The sequence below is a fragment of the Ciconia boyciana genome, chromosome 4, assembly GCF_034638445.1.
Source record: "Ciconia boyciana chromosome 4, ASM3463844v1, whole genome shotgun sequence".
Classification (NCBI taxonomy): Eukaryota; Metazoa; Chordata; class Aves; order Ciconiiformes; family Ciconiidae; genus Ciconia; species Ciconia boyciana.
The window spans coordinates 84,672,275-84,691,141 of NC_132937.1; the positions used below are offsets into that span (position 1 = coordinate 84,672,275).

The 18,867-nt window shown below is 38.2% G+C and overlaps 2 protein-coding genes across 6 annotated transcripts in view; both read right to left on the reverse strand.

The window, feature by feature from the left end:
- The window catches only part of TNFAIP8 (TNF alpha induced protein 8), a 66,100-nt gene extending 56,523 nt beyond the window's left edge, over positions 1–9,577 (reverse strand). The window contains exon 1 of the mRNA XM_072860442.1: positions 9,460–9,577. Within this exon, the coding sequence (XP_072716543.1) occupies position 9,460 (1 nt within the window). The 5' untranslated portion in view covers positions 9,461–9,577. The remainder of the gene's footprint in view (positions 1–9,459) is intronic.
- A 900-nt stretch (positions 9,578–10,477) lies between these two features.
- Positions 10,478–18,867, reverse strand: part of DMXL1 (Dmx like 1) — an 84,799-nt gene continuing 76,409 nt past the window's right edge. For all 5 annotated transcript variants that reach the window (XM_072860451.1, XM_072860448.1, XM_072860449.1 and 2 more), the window contains 6 exons: positions 18,377–18,504; positions 18,115–18,207; positions 17,551–17,642; positions 16,577–16,629; positions 14,589–14,806; positions 10,478–14,182 (listed from right to left, as the gene is read on the reverse strand). In XM_072860451.1, the coding sequence (XP_072716552.1) occupies positions 13,958–14,182; positions 14,589–14,806; positions 16,577–16,629; positions 17,551–17,642; positions 18,115–18,207; positions 18,377–18,504 (809 nt within the window). In that variant the 3' untranslated portion in view covers positions 10,478–13,957. The remainder of the gene's footprint in view (positions 14,183–14,588; positions 14,807–16,576; positions 16,630–17,550; positions 17,643–18,114; positions 18,208–18,376; positions 18,505–18,867) is intronic.

Consider the following 18,867-nt stretch of genomic DNA (forward strand, 5'->3'; position numbering starts at 1 on the left):
CTTTGCCAAACTCAGTCACCTACACACAACCTCTTGTGCTTGAGCAGAAAATAGGGTTGGTTTTGTGACATGGTTTCCTGCGTACATAACAGCAGCGCAGACTCTGGTTTTAGGCCCTTGCAGGTTCTATAGGACTCAAATGCTGACTCCCCGTCAGTTGGGCCCAAACACTCTGAAAATGTTGTCAATACACCATGTTCTACAGTCACTGAAACGAAATACCTGGCTTGATATGTAGAACTGGGTACTTTTTGTAAAGCAGGATCTTTACACAAATATGGGGGTTTATTTTTTTAAAGGTCTTAAATTTTAAAGCAAGTGATTAGAAAATGAGTATGTTGAAATATTGAAACTTCTAAAAAACTACAGTTAACAAGAAACAACTTACACAAAGCCTACTGGAAAACACAGGCACACAACCAGTGTTTAGGAATGCCAGGCAAGATGGACAGCACTTTATAAACTGCAGTTAATAGCAAGGGTCATGTCCTGTGCTTTTCATCTTCTGATGTCACCTAGAACATGCTTTCAACAGACGGATCTTTTTATAATAACCCAGACTTCCAGTACTCTCTCCTATCCAACCTAATATCTGAGGCGGAAGAAATGTAGAAACTGCCAATCATCTGAGATTACATTTGAACACCTTACAGGAATAAATAAATTAAAACGTACACAGTATTTTATTGCCTATCACTGACTTCACATTCAGTACTCCTCCTCATCTATTCCCCAGTTATCCTCCTGGTATCAAAAACAAAGTTCACATTTCAAGTGACTTTAAACCATCCACCTGCATATTCAAAACCACTTGTACAGCAAATACTACTAGCAAATCTGCACAAAAGCATTCGGTTGCAATCAGCATACTTTATGCATCATTGACTAGTGTGGTGTTTTGCAGACCAGTACAACACAAATTCATGGATTACAGAGATTTCTCTGCAATTCAAAGGTTAATCACATTTCCACTATTATTCAATGCTACATGTAACTTTTAATACGTTTTCAAAAGCTCCAAGCAAAGATGGACTTGCAGATTTATTTTTCTTTAACATGAGGCTAATCGAATACACTGAAGTACTACAACAAACATTTTAATGGATAACAAATTAAGTGGATGTATCTGGAAATAATCAATTGAATTCACATGAAGTAGCAGATAAGACCTTGATATTAAATTCACGGAAATACAGAAGTATCATATAAACCGTTTCCAGAATTACATCTTCAAATGAGAAACAATTCCACCTATCAATATGTTGTCAACTACTGGGGAAAAAAAAGGGTTCAGAGCTGAAAAAAAAAGTATCCAGATTCCCATTACACTGTTTATAGTAACAGATCTGTACTATCTTATTTCATGATTTCATCAGACAGGAGGCTAAAGCATTCTGTAATTTATCCACATTATTATTAACATTAAATACTACTCAGTGATACAAGAAAAGAAAACTGCAGTCAAACAGAGAAAAGCCTTTAGCTTCCCCTCAGTGTGTTTAAATTATTCTGAAACTCCTGGAAACCACAGGAAGATGTTCCAAAAAACTTTGCTACACTCATCCTGAACCCACTTGAGACTTCAGCAGGAGATATCCCCACAAATGAACCTCATGTATTTTATATAATTGCTTTTATTAACTTATAAGAACTTATGGGGGGAAAATATGAAATATTAAACCTATCATCCCACCAATGCAGATCTGTCCTTTAGCTCTCTGCAAGAAAGTCAGTTTGCATCACAAGGTTAACAGTAAAATAAAATAACACAGCTTCTCCATTGTTACACAAAAATGCAGTGATGACTTTTGTTACACAAAAATTTCAAGAACAGCACAGATACAAAAAGTCCTTGAGCTGTATTATTCCACATTTCACTGTAATAATAGCCATAGCCAAACAGCTAAAGATAAAGGTTATCAACTGCTTTTTTCTAACTTGACTTGCAAAGTTTTGGACGGTTAAGCAAACTTCAAGGCTCCTAAAACAAGCTCAGCTTTGTCTCTCTTGCTCTACCCTCCATTTACACTATTCTTTTCTTCCCTGTATCTTATGCAAAAGGCTTCTACTTTTTTAATCTCATAAAAAGCATAATTAAGTTCCACATGCCACTAAACCCCCCCTAGCTGTTTACAAAATCATTCCAATCATGCCAAAAAGATAACACAGCTAAAAGTGCTAGCAATAGCATAAGTAAGACCAAGTCTAGACTACTTGAGAGACAGGTTTTATGTCTGGAATCCTGAACACTACAAGTTGGAGGCCCAACAGTAGCAAATTATTTTCCTTAATATAAACTCAACAATTAAAATATATCAAGGACATAAAGCTCTAAGTAGGTATCCTCAGAAGGGGATTTTTTTTTTTTTTCAATAAAACAATTCTGTAGTTAGTCATAAAGACAGTATTATACATAGCAGGATTAGACAAAATCTTAATAACAACATTTATTGACTATAAAACATGAAGATGAGTTGGAATTTTTAAAAATAAATTTGCTGAATAATTTTTGTTGATTTTTGTTTCACCTTGTAAAGAAGCTTGAAATACGAAATTCAGCTGAAGTGCAGCTGATAAAATTCAGAGTTTGTGTTCCCAGTTGAGGAAGAGGGATGTGGGATGAGCTGAAGGTGGACAAAGGTTCCTCCACAGGACTTGAAAATTACTTCAATACACTAAAGAAAATAGGCTAAGCAAATGTATAAAACAAATTCTCTTCTACCAAGAAATGGAAGAAATCACAAATGAACACATATCTAATTATGAATACTCTAAATTGGCTCAACAATCAGAGCTTAATTACAGGCTATTTAACTATACTTACCTTATCTAGTTTTTTTATGCCTGCACATACTCACCACTTGGAGAGTACCTTCTGCAGCAGATGAGTCAGAAAGTCACAGGTACCTTCCAGTACCAATTAGTATTTCTCTACAACATTCTGAAACCATGCTATCTAAAAATCTGTGAAATGCTTTGAGAAAGATGGAGCTATGTTTTAGCTACATATTTCAGATTAGTTAACGACAATATACCAGCGAGAGCTCTAAAAACAGATTGCTTCATTGCTTCACAGTAATTAACACAGCAGCAACTTCCTTTTCATTCCTCAGAGCAAAGCAGCACCAAAACCGTCTTCATTATTATTTGTATAAAAATAACACTAGAAAGATTTCAGTAAGTCAAGAGGCACTTATTTACTTCAGACATTGTAACAAAAAAGTTGAATCATATTTTAGGAGCATTTCGCTATTTATGTTCAGTGACACCAATGACTTGCTTATGTCTTAGATTTCTGCAAAACTAGAGAAAGCAGGAAGTTAAGGTTTTTTTTCTTTTAGGACTGAGTGACAGCAGCAATATATTCACTCCTGGCGTGCTAGCTAGCACATGCACCCAAAAGACTGCTGACAGAGAACGCTCCTCATCACCTGAAACCTACTTTTAATCTCTTTTTTTCAGGATATCCAGATTAACTTCCAGAACTTCAGCTGTACTTGTAGGTAAAACAAGTTCTTCAGGCAAGTATAATATTCTGCAGTAATGCTAACATACTTTTGATAGCTCAGTATTACCCATCAAATTGGAAGTGGCCGATACTGCTATATTGGGAATTGGGTCCAAAACAACTTACTTCAGCTAGAAACTAAAGAGAAATTCATCTTCATGGAGAATCAGAGTGGTTACAGACTTCATATTTCCCAGTCAATCACTGAAATGGGGTAGCATTTTGTTTCATAAACTCCACTTTATCATGTCTTCAAATAAAATTATTATCTCCTTCTTAAACATTTTTTTCCTTAATGGATGAAAGATTTTCTTTGCCTTCCTGGATCACTTATTACTTTATTACTTAAAATGCCTTTCAAGACAACTGATTTTATGACGTTAACTGTGTGTCATATGTATGCTGGAGAGGATAGAGGGCTTGAAAATCAGTTACTGGTAACCAGAGGTTTTTTATTTCCTTCACAAAGTAGGTATTCAACTTCAAACCTCAAGAGACAAACATGTTTGGAGATAACCATGTGCAGGTATGCTTTCTCAGTTTAGAGCTTCTTTTCCTACTTCTCAGTACCTTACAGTTTAATATATTCTATCCTTTTACACATATTTGCTACATAGAGGAATAACATGGACTATAGTTACAGGTTTTTCTTCAGTTCAGCTACTTAGGACAGCCAGTCTTGGATATATTTGAGCCCCAGTAACTTTTGCAGACAAACCACCAAACAAGCAAAACCATATTGTCTCTATAAAAATATTTGATTAGCAGAAAGCTGGATTATAAATATCAGATGAAGACACTAAAACAAAGTGTCATTTAAAATCTTCAACTATCGAACACCAGCCACTTTTGCTTAAAACACTTTGATTTGCTCTCCCGTTTCCGGAATTGCTCTCAAGATTAGCTCCTTAGCAAGGGCACAGCATTCACACATGCTCCCATAAAGCTGCAATACTAAAGCAAAAATTAAGCCATTCGTTGAGGAAGGCTTAAGCACACCACATAATAAAAATTTTGCTATTAATCCAGGGAATAAATACCAAATTCATATGCCAAACATCATTCCCACCAGTTCATTCTGAATTCTGGGGCCTCCAGACACAAACACAAAACAAGCCAAATACACTGCTGCAGATGTCGAGAGCCCGGCCCATTGGTCACACACACCTTGTCCAGATGATTTAACAACTATCACTCATGGTCAGATATGTAACCAAATAACTACCATTGGCAACGACTGCACCCAGCCTGATTTCCATACGATAACACTATGGTATTCTTCACTGCATTATTCCATAAATTGGAAGAAAATGCTGGGTTTTAACATGTCTAGTTTTGTTGATCCTATAAACTGAACTTCAAAATATTTAAATATAGATATTTAAAAATACCCAACCCTATTTCTGGAAGAAAAATGAGATCTTGGATTAAGCCAGGCATATTTAATACTAAAATTCACCTATTAGGAGATATGCTTTTAGTTAGCGAGAAAGCATTTAAAGAAATGCAGATTTTGGTACTGATATCTTCTGGACTTAATCCTCAACATACATCTTATTAACTTACCAATGCCAACTAATGGTTTTATCATCTAAAAGGCATGTAACAACTCTGAAGTCCCTGTAAGATTTGCTCAAGAGCCGAGACACTTACTTTTCACTGTCTGAGTTTCTAAACAAAAACAGAATTGACATTAAGGAATAGCTTTAACTTACATCATTTTAAGGGTATGTATTTTGTTTGATACTCCACCTCACACACCTGCCTTACTAAATTCAAGGCTGCTGCAGAGATCCCAGGACCCATCACAGTGAAATAAAGAAAAAGAAAGAAGTGATGTTTTGTCTCAAAGCGACAGTGTCAATGATCAGTTCAGAAAATAGCACCTGAAGCACATGATCATCAGCTTCTATTTTAAATTGTGTATTCTGTACTCTTCCCCTTCTTTGAGACTTGTTAGAGATGCTAATGAAACAGGCATGTGCTACTGCTCTGCAAATTACATACCTCAATCTCAGGACACAAAGCTCAAACTTCTCAGTGGGGGTGAGGTCAGTCTATCTTAAAGTTAAAAAAGGAAATTCTGGTTTGAGCAACGCATTACTCGAGAAAGAGAATGTAAAAATGCCGAGTGAAACTTCTTGCTCACTTGCTTAACTGACAAAATGCCATCTTAACTTCTGCTTGACCACACAAAACATTTATTCTGGGTCTTATGATCTGAAGATGCTGGAGGCATAAGGGGAAAAAAAAAAGTAACTAATTTCAAGCCATACTCACTTTCTTTGATTATGAAATCAGTCTTAAATAAAGAGGACTAGATTTTCTGCTACATCACAGTTTAACAATGTTAAAAATAAAAATTTCTATTACAGATCAAACAGACAACATGGCTGCTCATGGCTGTGAGCATATAGACACAAAAAAACCCCAAATGAACCCTAAAAAGTGCCAAAGTTACTTTGCCATTAAATCATCAGCTCCTGGAGCACCACATTCTGTGTATCGATACTCCAAACAACAGACAAGAGTACTAGAATTTGTTAAATTGAGATACATATCACTGGAACATGTCTTGATGCTTGTTCAAGATATACCGTATACAAGGGATGCTTTCCCTCTGAGAAAAATTATTCCTATATACTTAATTTTCAGTTAAATGTTGTTTTGTTCATCAGATCACTCTGATCCACAAAAGCTAACTTAAAGCATAAGAAATTTGTCAGTGAGGGAAGAGGAAAGTATTTTGAATGATCTGCCTAAAGGTGGGAAAACACAAGAAATGGCAAGAAAAGTACCTACAAAGGATTTTTTAAAAAAATAAATAAATAAAGGAAACAAAGTACAGTCCAAATGCCTTGTATTATATCTCATTGCTGTAAGAAGCTATGAACCAAACTTACACAGACAGTAGTCAAAGCTGCTAGAAGGTAATCAATACAGTAAAAACTATGGAAAACATACTACCAACCATTTAGATTAAGCAGGTAATTTATATGGAAATATCCAGTGTTATGATCATAACAGATATCACTTGGTAACTTTTTTTCCTTTTTATCTTTTTACTGTTCATGTATAAGAATTAATAAAAAAATTAAAGGGAAATTCTAGGCCGAAACCTCTATTAAGTGGTAAACTCAAGAGTGAACATCTGCAACCTGGAAGAAAATTCATCATAAAGATGTAACTTCTCTCAAACCAGCTAGTGTTTACATACCATACTTAGTTATTCAGTACTTTTGTTATTTCTATAAAAATAATTTGTAAGGATGCATTAATATTTTTAGAGATTATTAAGAATTTTATTAAGGATGTTATTAAGGATTTTATTAATTTTATTAAGGATTTTTTCTTTAAAGATTACTAGGAATTTTACCGTCCATCACTTGAAGGACTTGCCTTGACATACTGAAATAAGAAGTTGACCAAGGTTGAGATTTCTCAACCGTTTGTTTATTTCCTCAGCCATTTGAAGCAGCAATTATTATTCTTCACCTAGCAGCAACTATTTAAAGAAAACTCAAAATAGGCAAATTAAGCCCCAAAGTACACTGAAATCTAGGTTTAGTCAGATTAGGCTAGCTACTATTTAATGGAAATGAGCAGCTTCCTGTTGTCAGGGCAAACAGCAAGTGACTTTCAAGCCTCACTGTTTTGTGCTCCTGCAAAGATGCGTGCCGTAACTTTTATTTTGATAGTATTCCATTTGAAATTTGCTTTCAGGTTAAATGAAAATAAGTATGTAAATGTACTAGAACATTTTAGTTCCTTCTTCCTGCTTCTATGCATGTTCCAAGTTCACCAAATTCTGTCTTCCAAATAAAGGTCTTGGACCTCCTTCCACTGCAAAACTCTTTCTCTCCGGATTTTATTTTCCTACTAATTCCTGTTTAGAGCCTCAGGAAACTTTTAAGCAGTTTATTTGACAGACAGCAGATGACTCCCACCTCTTAGAAAACAGACCTCTGGGATGAAGAAGTGAGGAACATCCAAACACTTCCTCCTAATACCTGAGTAGCTCATTCCCTTGAGGATGTTTTTTTCTCTTCCTCATTATCATTTTTTTAAATGAGGCAAAGGTAAAAATGTATCTTGTTCCTGTAATGGCAGTACATGCATCATGTGCTTGTTTATTTAAGTTAAAACTTTGAGGTCTGAAAGACATTATGTTACATTTTTTGCGTTATTAATACATGGCAACAAAAGTAGCATGATAAGGAAGGAAATGCATTCAGCCTAATTTCAAGTGATAATAGCTCAGATCTGCACTGTCTCCAAAGTTTACTAAAATGCTCGTTAATCACTGCAAGGTAGAAATAATAATCAGAAACTTCCACCACAAAGAAATAGAGATTCCCACCAAAAGCCATTAAATCGAAGAGTTATAAGCAATACGCAGTGTCAATAGCTTTTCCTATGTTTTTAAACAACATCCATCTAATCTAACGTGCTTCCCACGACAGGGACGGGAACGGAGTGCAGGACCAGGACTCTGTCTAGGCACAGTGCCTGTACAGACACGGCACAGCCTGGCCTGTGCTGCCCCTGCGATACCTGCCTTGGGTCTGCCAATAAAGAATGGTAACTCTGGATCTCACAGCGATGCCCATGAGCAATTAGGTTCAGACCAGGGATGCTTTTCAGACCAGACCCGTGATCTGTGGCAACCAAAAAGCTAGTCTGCTGTTGCGAGGGCTGCAAGCGCTCAGCTCTGTTATCAGTGCTCTTTCAAAGCAAATTTCCTATTTAGAGCTGACAAGAGATAAGCAGAGCTGGCAACAGTCTACCCAGCCAGCGAGTGCAATCGACAGCTCCTCATCTGGTGTATCCAACTTCTCGGAGAAGTTTTGACCGGGCAGTTTGTAACGTGAGTAGTTTCAGTAGTCAGTTACACGAAATAATTTGCAAAGGAGCATAACCGAAACAAGACACGTGCAGAGTGAAACATCATTTGGGCCGCATTTTGCTTTGCCAGAGCATATGTGTGGTCAAATAACATTGCAAACATGCACCTCTGGAGACATGCAGACCTCCAACATGGAAAGTCTGACCGTCCAGGTTTCCAAATAGGAAAAGCCCACACTGAACCATGGTCTCTCTTATTTAATTAGCAGTGCGTAAATAAGATACAAATTAATTCTACTGGCAGAATCTTTGCTAGTAGTGTTTCAAAACCAAACTCACGTATCTCAGAAAAGTTTGTCTTTTAGCAGCGCCATGCAGAATTCAGCTGCGTTACCACACTTGTTGCCTCTGCCTCAAGAGCTACAGATCTGTTTTGTGCGTCGCCAAGCACACCCTGACGAGGGCGACGGCTCACTCCGGGCGAAAGCAGAAATATTTCAGAAAAAAGCAGAAAACTGCCCCGCCGCCCGGCAGGAGCGACAGAGGGGAGACGGACAGTTAGGCTCCCCCAAACAGAAACCCATGCACAGCTTTCACCCATATACATTTTTGCGTGACGAAACTCTCAACGTGAGCGCTTTCGGGCAGCTCCCACCTGGAGACCCGCTCCGAGTGGTGCCGGGGCTCCGCAGCGCCGAGAGCCCTCGGGGCAGAAGGCGGCAGCGGCGCGCCCCGGCCCCGGCCCCGGCCCCGCGGGGGCTTCCCGAGTTCCGCCCCGGCCACCGCATTTCGCCCCCCACACTGAAACCTGAGTAACTCCGGGGCGGCGCCGGGAGCCCAGCTCTGCCCCGGGGTCCGCCACCTGCGGCCGCCGGGCAGCCAGGCCCCGACGGCCGTCCCCCCGGCGGGGAGGCTGCAGGGGCACCGGCGGGCTGCCAGGCCCCAGCCCGCCCTGCCGCTGAGGCGCCGCCGGGCGCGGGCCGGCCCGGCCGCGGCGGGGCTGCGGCGCTCGGCCACTCCTTCCGCCGGCGCGCAGGGGAAGGGGCTGCCGGCGCGGCGGGAGCGGGAGCGGGAGCGGGACCCCGCCGGGGAGCGGCGGCACTTACTGTGTGGGCGCGGGGCGGGGGCGGCGGCGCCTCCCCGGGGCTGGCGGCGGGAGCGGCGGGAGCGGCGCTGCCGAGGCGGTGCGGGCGCGGCAGAGGCAGCCCCGGCTCCCCGCGCCGCGGGGCGGGGCGCGGCCCCGGCGGGCGGAGAGGGGCGGCTCTGCCCTCCGCGGCCCGGCGCCGCCGCTCGCCCCGGGGCGGGAGGGGAGGGGGAAGGCCGGGCAGACCCCGCGGCGCGCAGCCTGGCCCGCCGCCTCCCCCCACCTAGGCAAGCAGCTCGTCCAGCCACGGGGAAACGCGGGCGGCAGGCGGATGGGCACAGCGGCAGGCGGTGGAGAGGAGAGGAGAGGAGCATCAGGTGGACAAGAGGGGGTTAAGTACGCCCGCAAAGGAAACCTCAGCCTCGGCGCTGGAGTTACAGTACTTCTTTTCTTTGCTTCTTTCCCTGCTTCGCTACCGAAGGAGGAGGTACGATTACTGCAAGGGCAAAGCCCAAAGAAAATTGTTCTTTCGTTCTACGGAGCTGTATGTTGAGGTATTTTTAATGTTGGCGGCAGCTTGCTGCCTACTGTGTAACTAGAGCAGGGGCACTCATCTTTGTCTCTCTTCTAGGGGTGGGAAATTAGAGAGGTGGAGTTCTTCAAGACCGTCACAGGCTTTCAAGTTTAAAGGAAACAGACAAGGGGTTAAAAAAGTTACGGGAGAAAATGGCAGAAAGCACCATCACCACCATTCCACTGAGATATAACTTAGAACTGTTACACATTGAATTAAACATTAATTCATTAGTTACACATTGAATTAAAAAAAACCACCAAAAAACAAACAAACAAACAAAAAACACCAAAAAACCAAAACCACCACACACAAACCCCCAAAACATCAAAAAGCTACTACAAGGAAATGCTAAGGCATGAAAACGAAGGCATTAAAAAAAACACAGGGAAGGAGAAAGATCAAAACTATGCAGATTTTAGAGCTAGAGATGGGGGGGGAATAAGAAACACCAAGAAACTTGGTAAATCAATATCTTTATTTTATAGAAAGTAGTTTGATCAGTGTGCTGAACCTGCCATTAGAGGTGGTTTTGCTATTTTTAGTAAAAATAAACATCTGAAAAAATTACCTTGGAGAACATACCATCTCCAAACTTATTTCCTTTTAATCACTGTTGCTTTTTTCATACCTATTGCAACTAATCTAACACTGAGTGCTCTTAAGAGGAAGGGAGTGGTACCTAATGTACGATATCTTAACAGTTTATTTCCTGTAACTGGTGGCGAGGTTCCTAAAACACAGTAGAACATGTATAAGCTCACCTTGTGCCACAGCAGCATGGTACAAAATCTGCATCTATTCCACTCTCCATCTTTCTCCATAAACATCCTGCAACATCAGCTGTCAGCTGAAAATTTTCTGATTAAAAGTCACACAGCAAGCCAGTTTAAGTACCCAGATGGCCAGAGTTCTAACTCTCACAAGTTACTAAAGTAACAGTAAAGAACTGGGATCATACATCTGTTTGAGGTAACTGAATCAATTAGCAACACAAGAATGACACACTCTGATTGCATTATCTATTGCTACATAGACAAACACAAGTCACAACTGCTAGTCTATGGTATTTAAAAGGGACATTATCAACTACAAGTGAAGTTATTTTCTCTGGACATGGACTTATTGTTGATTAAGCACTGGTAAATGCAAATTTTAACTTAAATTTGTGCACATGGCTACTTCAAGCACAGAACCCTAGGTAGCCACTATTACCCTTCTGTTTGAGTAACTTCCATGGCAACAGGGAGAAAGCATCAATTGCTGGAGGACGAAATTCAGTGGAAGTTGGTTAAGGGCAACACCTGGAAGAGTTCTGAGTTTAGTTTTTCCCCAATGACAAGATCTAAAGTTGAGAGTGTCCCTTTAAAAGTTTCAGATACAAACAGGAGTTACTTAATTTTGATTCCATAATTACAAGAAAGCTACCAATAATTTGACTTACAATAATTGTTAAACATCAATGAACATTATACAAGCAAACAACTGATTTGTAAATGAAGTAGCAGCAACATGGGATTTTAGAAAGTCGAGTTTCTGCAGGATTTATTGGAAAGATTATGATGGTGTGGCAAATACATTGTGATTTTACATGATTTAGTTTTGAGAGTAGCTTATTGTAACTATAAACATTATTGAAAATGCCTGCTCACAGTCAGTACTTTTCTGGTATAAGCGTAAGTTTGCCAGGATTATTCATAGTGCAGCTCTACTCAGAAAAATGACAACATTGTACATCTTGGCAAATGACATATAAAATCTGCTCAGTTCACAGATGATAAGACAGCTTTTTGTGATTGCCAGTACAATAAACTGAGCCTGAAATATTAAAGCTAATGAGATATAAATATTTAAGGACAAAACATCGAGGACATTATATAATGTTGCCATGATTTTTGCACATTTTCCTTTTCTGAATGTAACTTTGTTAGTTCAGTGGGTGCATAAAACTAACGCATGTATATAAGCAGCTACAAAGTCAGGGTTTCAGTTGATTCTCAAGGAGTGTGCTACTGTTAAGTCCATTGTTTTCCTTCTTTCATAAGAATAAGGAATATTAGAAAGTCACTGAGCAGATAGGACATATGCATTGGGCAAGTCTGTTTTGTAAGGTGGTGCCACTTTTAGTCAGTCACTTTTCTGGTCCATCACTGTACTTAAACTGTTTTGATATCAATTTTGATTTCAATCTATAAGTGTTGTGGAAGAACAATTACAATTGATCACTGAACAGCTGTACCAGTTTGAAATGCTGTCACATGTTTCTTCATGGCAAAATATTCACATTCTTTTTATTGCACAATTTGAAAATTCAGGTTATGTGCATAAAAACCTTCATAGTGTTTGCACTGCAACTTGCAAAACATACATTTAAAATGACCTTAATACATTTTACAAAATCTTTTTAAACAATTTTATATTCTTAAGATAAAAGCATCCTGAGAATGTTACAAAGTTCGTTTTACAAGCCCTTCATTTCTGCTATGCTTTATTTATCCCCATAGTTCCTAATTTGACAAGTTTATTTTACAGTTAATATCTTGGTGCTATATTTCACAAAATATCTTTTAGCAAAAAGTACACCATTGGCATTCAAGTAATCCAGCCTCACATCTAGTTTACAAATTAAACCTTTGTCAAGCTCTCAAGTCAGGAAAAGTAAACCAAAATACTTACAGGAAGAGTTTTTAGCTGAATAAAAAAAAAAAGTAAAGGCTTTGTGCATTAATAATTTGGTCAAACATTTAAGTTACGCAGTTTAATATTTTGGCAAAAAAATCCATCTATGCTTTTCAAAATTTTTTTCTTTCATTTTACACCAGATGTAAACATACAGTACAAAGACTGACAGTATTAAAGTACTTTGCTGTTGAACTTTTTTCCTCTTTCCTTTTTTAAAGTAATTAGGAAAAGCAGACAAACAAGAACATAAGTGCTAAGAATGAACTGAGTATCTTTGGGCTAAATAAAAGTCTTATTGGAAAAAATAAAATAATTTATTCTTACATTTTCCTCTACAGACATGTAAATAAATATTCTTTGAAGAAATTCTAGTGCCATATCCTAAAGCAGTATCTTCCTGGATCTTTTTGATCAAGACTAAAGCTTCACACATAATCTTGACTATTTTACTAGGAAGATATCCATTAATATTTACATATTTTTGTAAAGGGAGTGTTCAGGGTTAAAAATATATTTATTTTCAAAAGGTAAGCCTGCCATCCTGATGGCAGTGATTCAAGCTATAGAACAGAAGACAAGTTACAGAACATCCTTCAGTTTCTTATACCCTAGATCAGAGGAAGGAGATCAGGCAAGTTAGAGAGGTAAACAGCCTGGATTCCAGGAATGGAGACAGACAGTGGCTCATTATATGAATGCTTGCATGGCCAGGAGTATCTACTCATACAGGCTTTGTTTCTCTTCTACACATAGGTATAAATTTTTGTTGTTGGCTGACTAAAGTTGAGAAGAGAGACAGTTATGGTTGCCACAGTGAAAGAGTAACATTATCTAAGGCTTCCATCTGGACGGACCTGCTTTTAGAAGGCGGCTTGGTGTTGAATATAAGCAGAGGCCATGCCCAGATGGTACACTCCAGGTAGGAGTGTAACTACCTCAAAAGGAAGAGTAAACCACTTCAGCAACATCTTAATAATATTATAAGTATATAATTCAGAGTCGTGTATAGTTTTTATTTTAGGCAATGATCAAAATCTGAAGGACCCTGTTAATCTTTAAGGCATCAGTGCATCAGGGACTAAAAGCTTCAGACGATAAATATGGGGGGGGGGGGGGGGGGGGGGGAAGAAATAAAAAAAGAAATAAAAAGAAGCATCTTTGTGGCACAAGCTATCATTGTATATCTGCTTTGTTGGCTAGTTCCAGGAAAAATATTTTCAGGGATGGCAGAAGGGGAATGTTATACACTGTTCTAAGAAAAATATTAGATCATAAATTTCACATCATTTTTTAACACATCATTTAAAGGGCTGAATCTATTGGGCAAGATTCTCATCTTTACTGTTCCATCAGCACCACAGGAGAATATGTGATTTGCTGGTCCTGTCTCAATTTGCATGACTCCTGTCCCAATGTTTCTGAAGAGAGACTGTCGAGCATGCTCATTGATGAAAGTGTGAAGAAGATTAAATGTAGACAGACTCCATACCTGAAAAAACATCCAAACATCAATCTCTTATAAGGATAATTACCACGATCTTAAAACTCAACAGTAGTGAGTCATGGAGAAATTGGACTACATTGTGCATTCATTTTGCTGACACTAACTGTAGAAGAAAAGAAATGTAGCAATCTGTAATGACAGTGTTATAGAATATTAATATTCATTTTCTATAATAAGGAATATATACAGGGACTAAGGTAAGACTAACTAAAAGGAGGACTGCAAGGTAAGACTAACATTTCATAACTGAATTAGTAAATGTGAAAGTCAGAATTGAGAACAAATGCAGAACGTATGACATATCTGATTAGTACACACCTATGCAAGATTCTTTTTGAATTTACACATCATCACCATCTTCATCTCTCTGCTCCCTCCCCCTCATTAATACCTTTATGTTGCCTTCAGCAGATCCTGTGACAAAATACTCTTCTGTAGGATCAACAGCAATTGCTTTGACTGGAGAATCATGACTCTGGAGTAACTGTTGCTGCTGTTTTTGGCGAAGATCAATTATACATGTAAAGCCTTTTCTGCCTCCAGATATTAACAGCTGATGTTTTGGAGCATATGCTAGCACAGTTGCTCCACTATCATGACAAATAAAAGCTGAAAGCCAAAGCAAAGCAAAGTAAATAAACTCACAGTACTAACTTCAATTTCACAGTACTAACTTTAATTTTCCATCAACCTCTAATGGTTCAAGACAGTAGCAACAGTGACTTTGATGCTGTAATCCAATTGACCACAACCAGTCCATTTATTACAGTATCACTATGTAAGCCCAGGTTCACATCAGACATCCTGAAGTTGCATTATTCTCATATTAAGCAGTTACAATCTGTATGAAAAAAAGATTATATCCTTCTTTCTATCCCCGTGTAATCACAAACTATTAAGCCTTGACCAGAAGCAGATTCTTTTCAAACTCTCTAATGCTTGTTATTTTAAGGCATATGTTTCCCATAAGAAATGTCCTCCTAAATTACTTGCCCAAATATCTTGTAAGTTTCCACTGGTTATTTTACTTTTAATTTGCTGCTCTTCACATTTGTTTGGATATGCCTACTCCCCCAAATGAGTGGAGGAAGTGAATGGAGATTACAATTATCAGAACAAAGCTCGGTATGTTTGAGACTAGATGCTATGAATCCTAACACGTGGCATGTACTATATTGTACTTGTAGTTCAAAGGGTTCTCTAAATTTACATTTAGAAATTCCACGCGTCTCACACATACACTTAAGCATTCACCACACTTCAATTACAAGGAGTTCACAACTCCTCTCTCTGAGCCTAATTCTGTATTTCAGATATTGAAATGTATTTCTTTTCCAATGCAACAAAATATTAGTAATAAAGTTAATGAAACCCTGCTAAATATTTATTACATCTCAAAAAAGCATACTTATAGGAATAATTCTTCTAAAGCATTTTTGTAATACTGTATGTATATACCTATACACACACACACACAGAGAAAGCATTTAAAACATTCCACAGTGTTTGGCATAATACATAGAAGTGTCACAGAACTGGACAATCTTTAAAAGAAAAAATGTACTACTTTACAAATATAGCAGTAACTTAATATTTTAGTTCAACTCCGAAAACTACTATATAATTATGAGATCTTATTTGTACATCTGCTTGTTCAATATATTAATAATAAATCAATGAATATTTTCTAGAAAATTTGGTGTGCTTATTCATATACATACCTTCAGAGAACTGTTTTATAATCATGGCTTCTCTGAGGATAGGATTTTTCACAAAGGCAATGAAATACTTAACAGTTCATAAAAAGCATGTCCTCTCATTCTCCAAATAGATAATGTATCCTGCAAGTGACCAATGCTATCTTTATACTACCATTATTTGGTCTAACACTTAATTGATAAATTTTGAGTGGGGCCTCTCTGATTTATAAGTACAGACACAGCCATAGGAACCTTGCATGGAAGGGTGTGGATGCATATCCTGCAAATACATATCTCATAACTGTGCTAAAAACTGTAGTTTTGACAGTGTTACAGATATTGTCTTCTCACTACAAGCTGGAGTTGCTCAGAATCTTTTAAAAAGGAACAGAAATTACAGATGTCTGGCTGTCAGGGGCTGCTCTTGTGGTGCAAATATACAAGGTATGCAAAGTACAGTGCTCATGTCCATGAAACCAATAATTTATGTATAGCACTAAATAATTTCTCAAGAAACTGTTTTTATATTCCTGCTGGTGCACTCACACAGGACAGTGAAAGATGTTTTACTGCTAATATTAAAATTACTTCCTGCAATAACTTTCCCATAAAGACAGATGCATACACACATATATATTTTTAGTGTGATCAAATGTTTTGCTGGTTGTATTTTACTTACCATGCACCAAGCTATTTGTAGGTGAAACCAAAGTATCCCAAAGACAAATATTTCTGTAGAAAAAATATGTTTTAATTCAGTGAGAAATGTTCTAAAGTAATTTGAACACTTGAAAAGTCATCTGACCCTTAAAAAGATTGTTTCAGGCATAAAAACACTGTAAACAGACTTTCAATGATTACTTTTGGGCAGACCTCAAATTACTTTCATAGTTATACATACATACACTGCAAGAATGTTCCCTCTACGACTGGTTATTCTCATAAAGGATTCATATTGAGATTACAATCTTTTGTAACAGAATTCACCCGAATGTTAGCAGTTTTTGCTATTTCTTGATCAAAATTAACTTAAGAAATTAAGTGTAAAATGAAGAGCTATGCACAACATCTATAAAAATAATTTAAGACAGGCTCATATGAATAGAATAGAATAGTTCAGTAGGAAGGGACCTAGAATGATCATCTAGTCCAACTGCCTGACCAACTCAGGGCTGACCAAAAGTTAAAGCATGTTAAGGGCACCGTCCAAATGCCTCAAACACTGACAGGCTTAAAGCATCGACCACCTCTCTAGGAAGCCTGTTCCTGTGTTTGACCACCCTCTCAGTAAAGAAATGCTTCCTAATGTGAAGTCTGAACCTCCCCAGGCACAGCTTTGAACCATTCCCACATGTCCTGTCACTGGATACCAGGAAGAAGAGATCAGCACCTCTCTCTCAGCTTCCCCTCCTCATGTGCAGTATGAACAGAGGATTTGTGCTTCCCTACGGAACCTCCTTTAATAGGCACATGGAATTAAGCTGCAAACATTGCATCTCTCCCCCTCCCACAAAGAAAGAAAGAGAGCAGAAGTACACATGTTGCTTTTAAACTGCTTAAGGAGAATCATCAAAAAAAAGGAGGGGGAAGGGGAGGAAAGGAGAGAAAACATGGCACTACTTCATTTTTATGCATTATCACAGCAGTTCTTACCTGTTGTCGGAAGACAATCCTGCTGTGGCTATCAAAGATGATGAACTGATGAAAACAAAGTCATTGGCTGTTTTGTTATGACACTGCCAGGTCTGAAAAATTGCAGTTTAGAAATTATTAATTAAAAAAGAAACTGATTTTGTGTAAGCATGAAATTGTAAAACTTACTCAAGAAAGTGAGCTTTTTCATAAACAATTTAAAGAACACAGGATATAAAAGTATGAGTATACCTTCTGATACTCTTAATTTTTCATGGAAGTATACTTTCCAGTCTTACGTTATTGACAATTAATTAACAGTTGACAATTATTGACAAGTCTCAAAGAACATTAAAGTTATTTCAGATCTAACATTGCATTTTCTGCCCTGTAACTTAGTAAGTATGATTAGGATTTAAGAACTTGTCTGTCATACGGATCACAGGACGGCAACAATATATTATTAAATCTTGATTAATACTAGTTATCAGCACAATTCCTGCCCTCTCCTAACTATTCTAAAGGGGGACGGAAATAAAAGAGCACAACACAAGTTTATGGAAGCAAAGTTAGTTTTCAGCTTACCAAATATGGTTTAGGTGAAGTTCCAGTAAGTGGGCAACATTTCCAATTTGTTTGATATAAACTTATATATCCATCAGCATCAACAATTCCAAACTGAAAAAAGATATATTAAATACATATGTATGTATTACAGATAAATTATCCAAAATTCAGAGAAACTTCTTTAGATTTGAAGAATGTGATGTTTCTGCTAACTTACAATTATATGGGGGGGGGGGGGGGGGGGAGAAGAGGGTAAGTACAGAAGCATTCTGCCAGTTACCTTATTTCCTTGGTAATTGAATCTCATTCGAGTTACCCTTGAGTTGCCACCAGACCGAAAACACGTGATTTGCTGTGCATGACCCCATTCAAACATTCTTACACTACCATCTTGAGCACCTGTCAGGTCTGCAACAGAAAATATTTACATGACTTTTCACAGGTGGTGTAGCAGTTGAGCAGGAAGGTTTCTTCCAAAATTTTAAGAAATCTCACACCAGCTCACAACATCCTCAAAATAACTAGTGCCACAATATGTGCCATAGTACCTGACATACTGTAGGAGTAGTGGGTACCACTGAAACTGAAACCAGTACTATTCAAACCTTATTGAACTGTACTTACTCATTATTTAATTAAGAACTGTATTTAGATGGTACTGAAATACGAAGCTATTTACTTGGAGATAATAATGTATCTTTTTCCTACTGTCTTTCATCCAAGCCACAAATAAAAAGAAATACAGTACTTTTTGGTATAAAAAATATCACT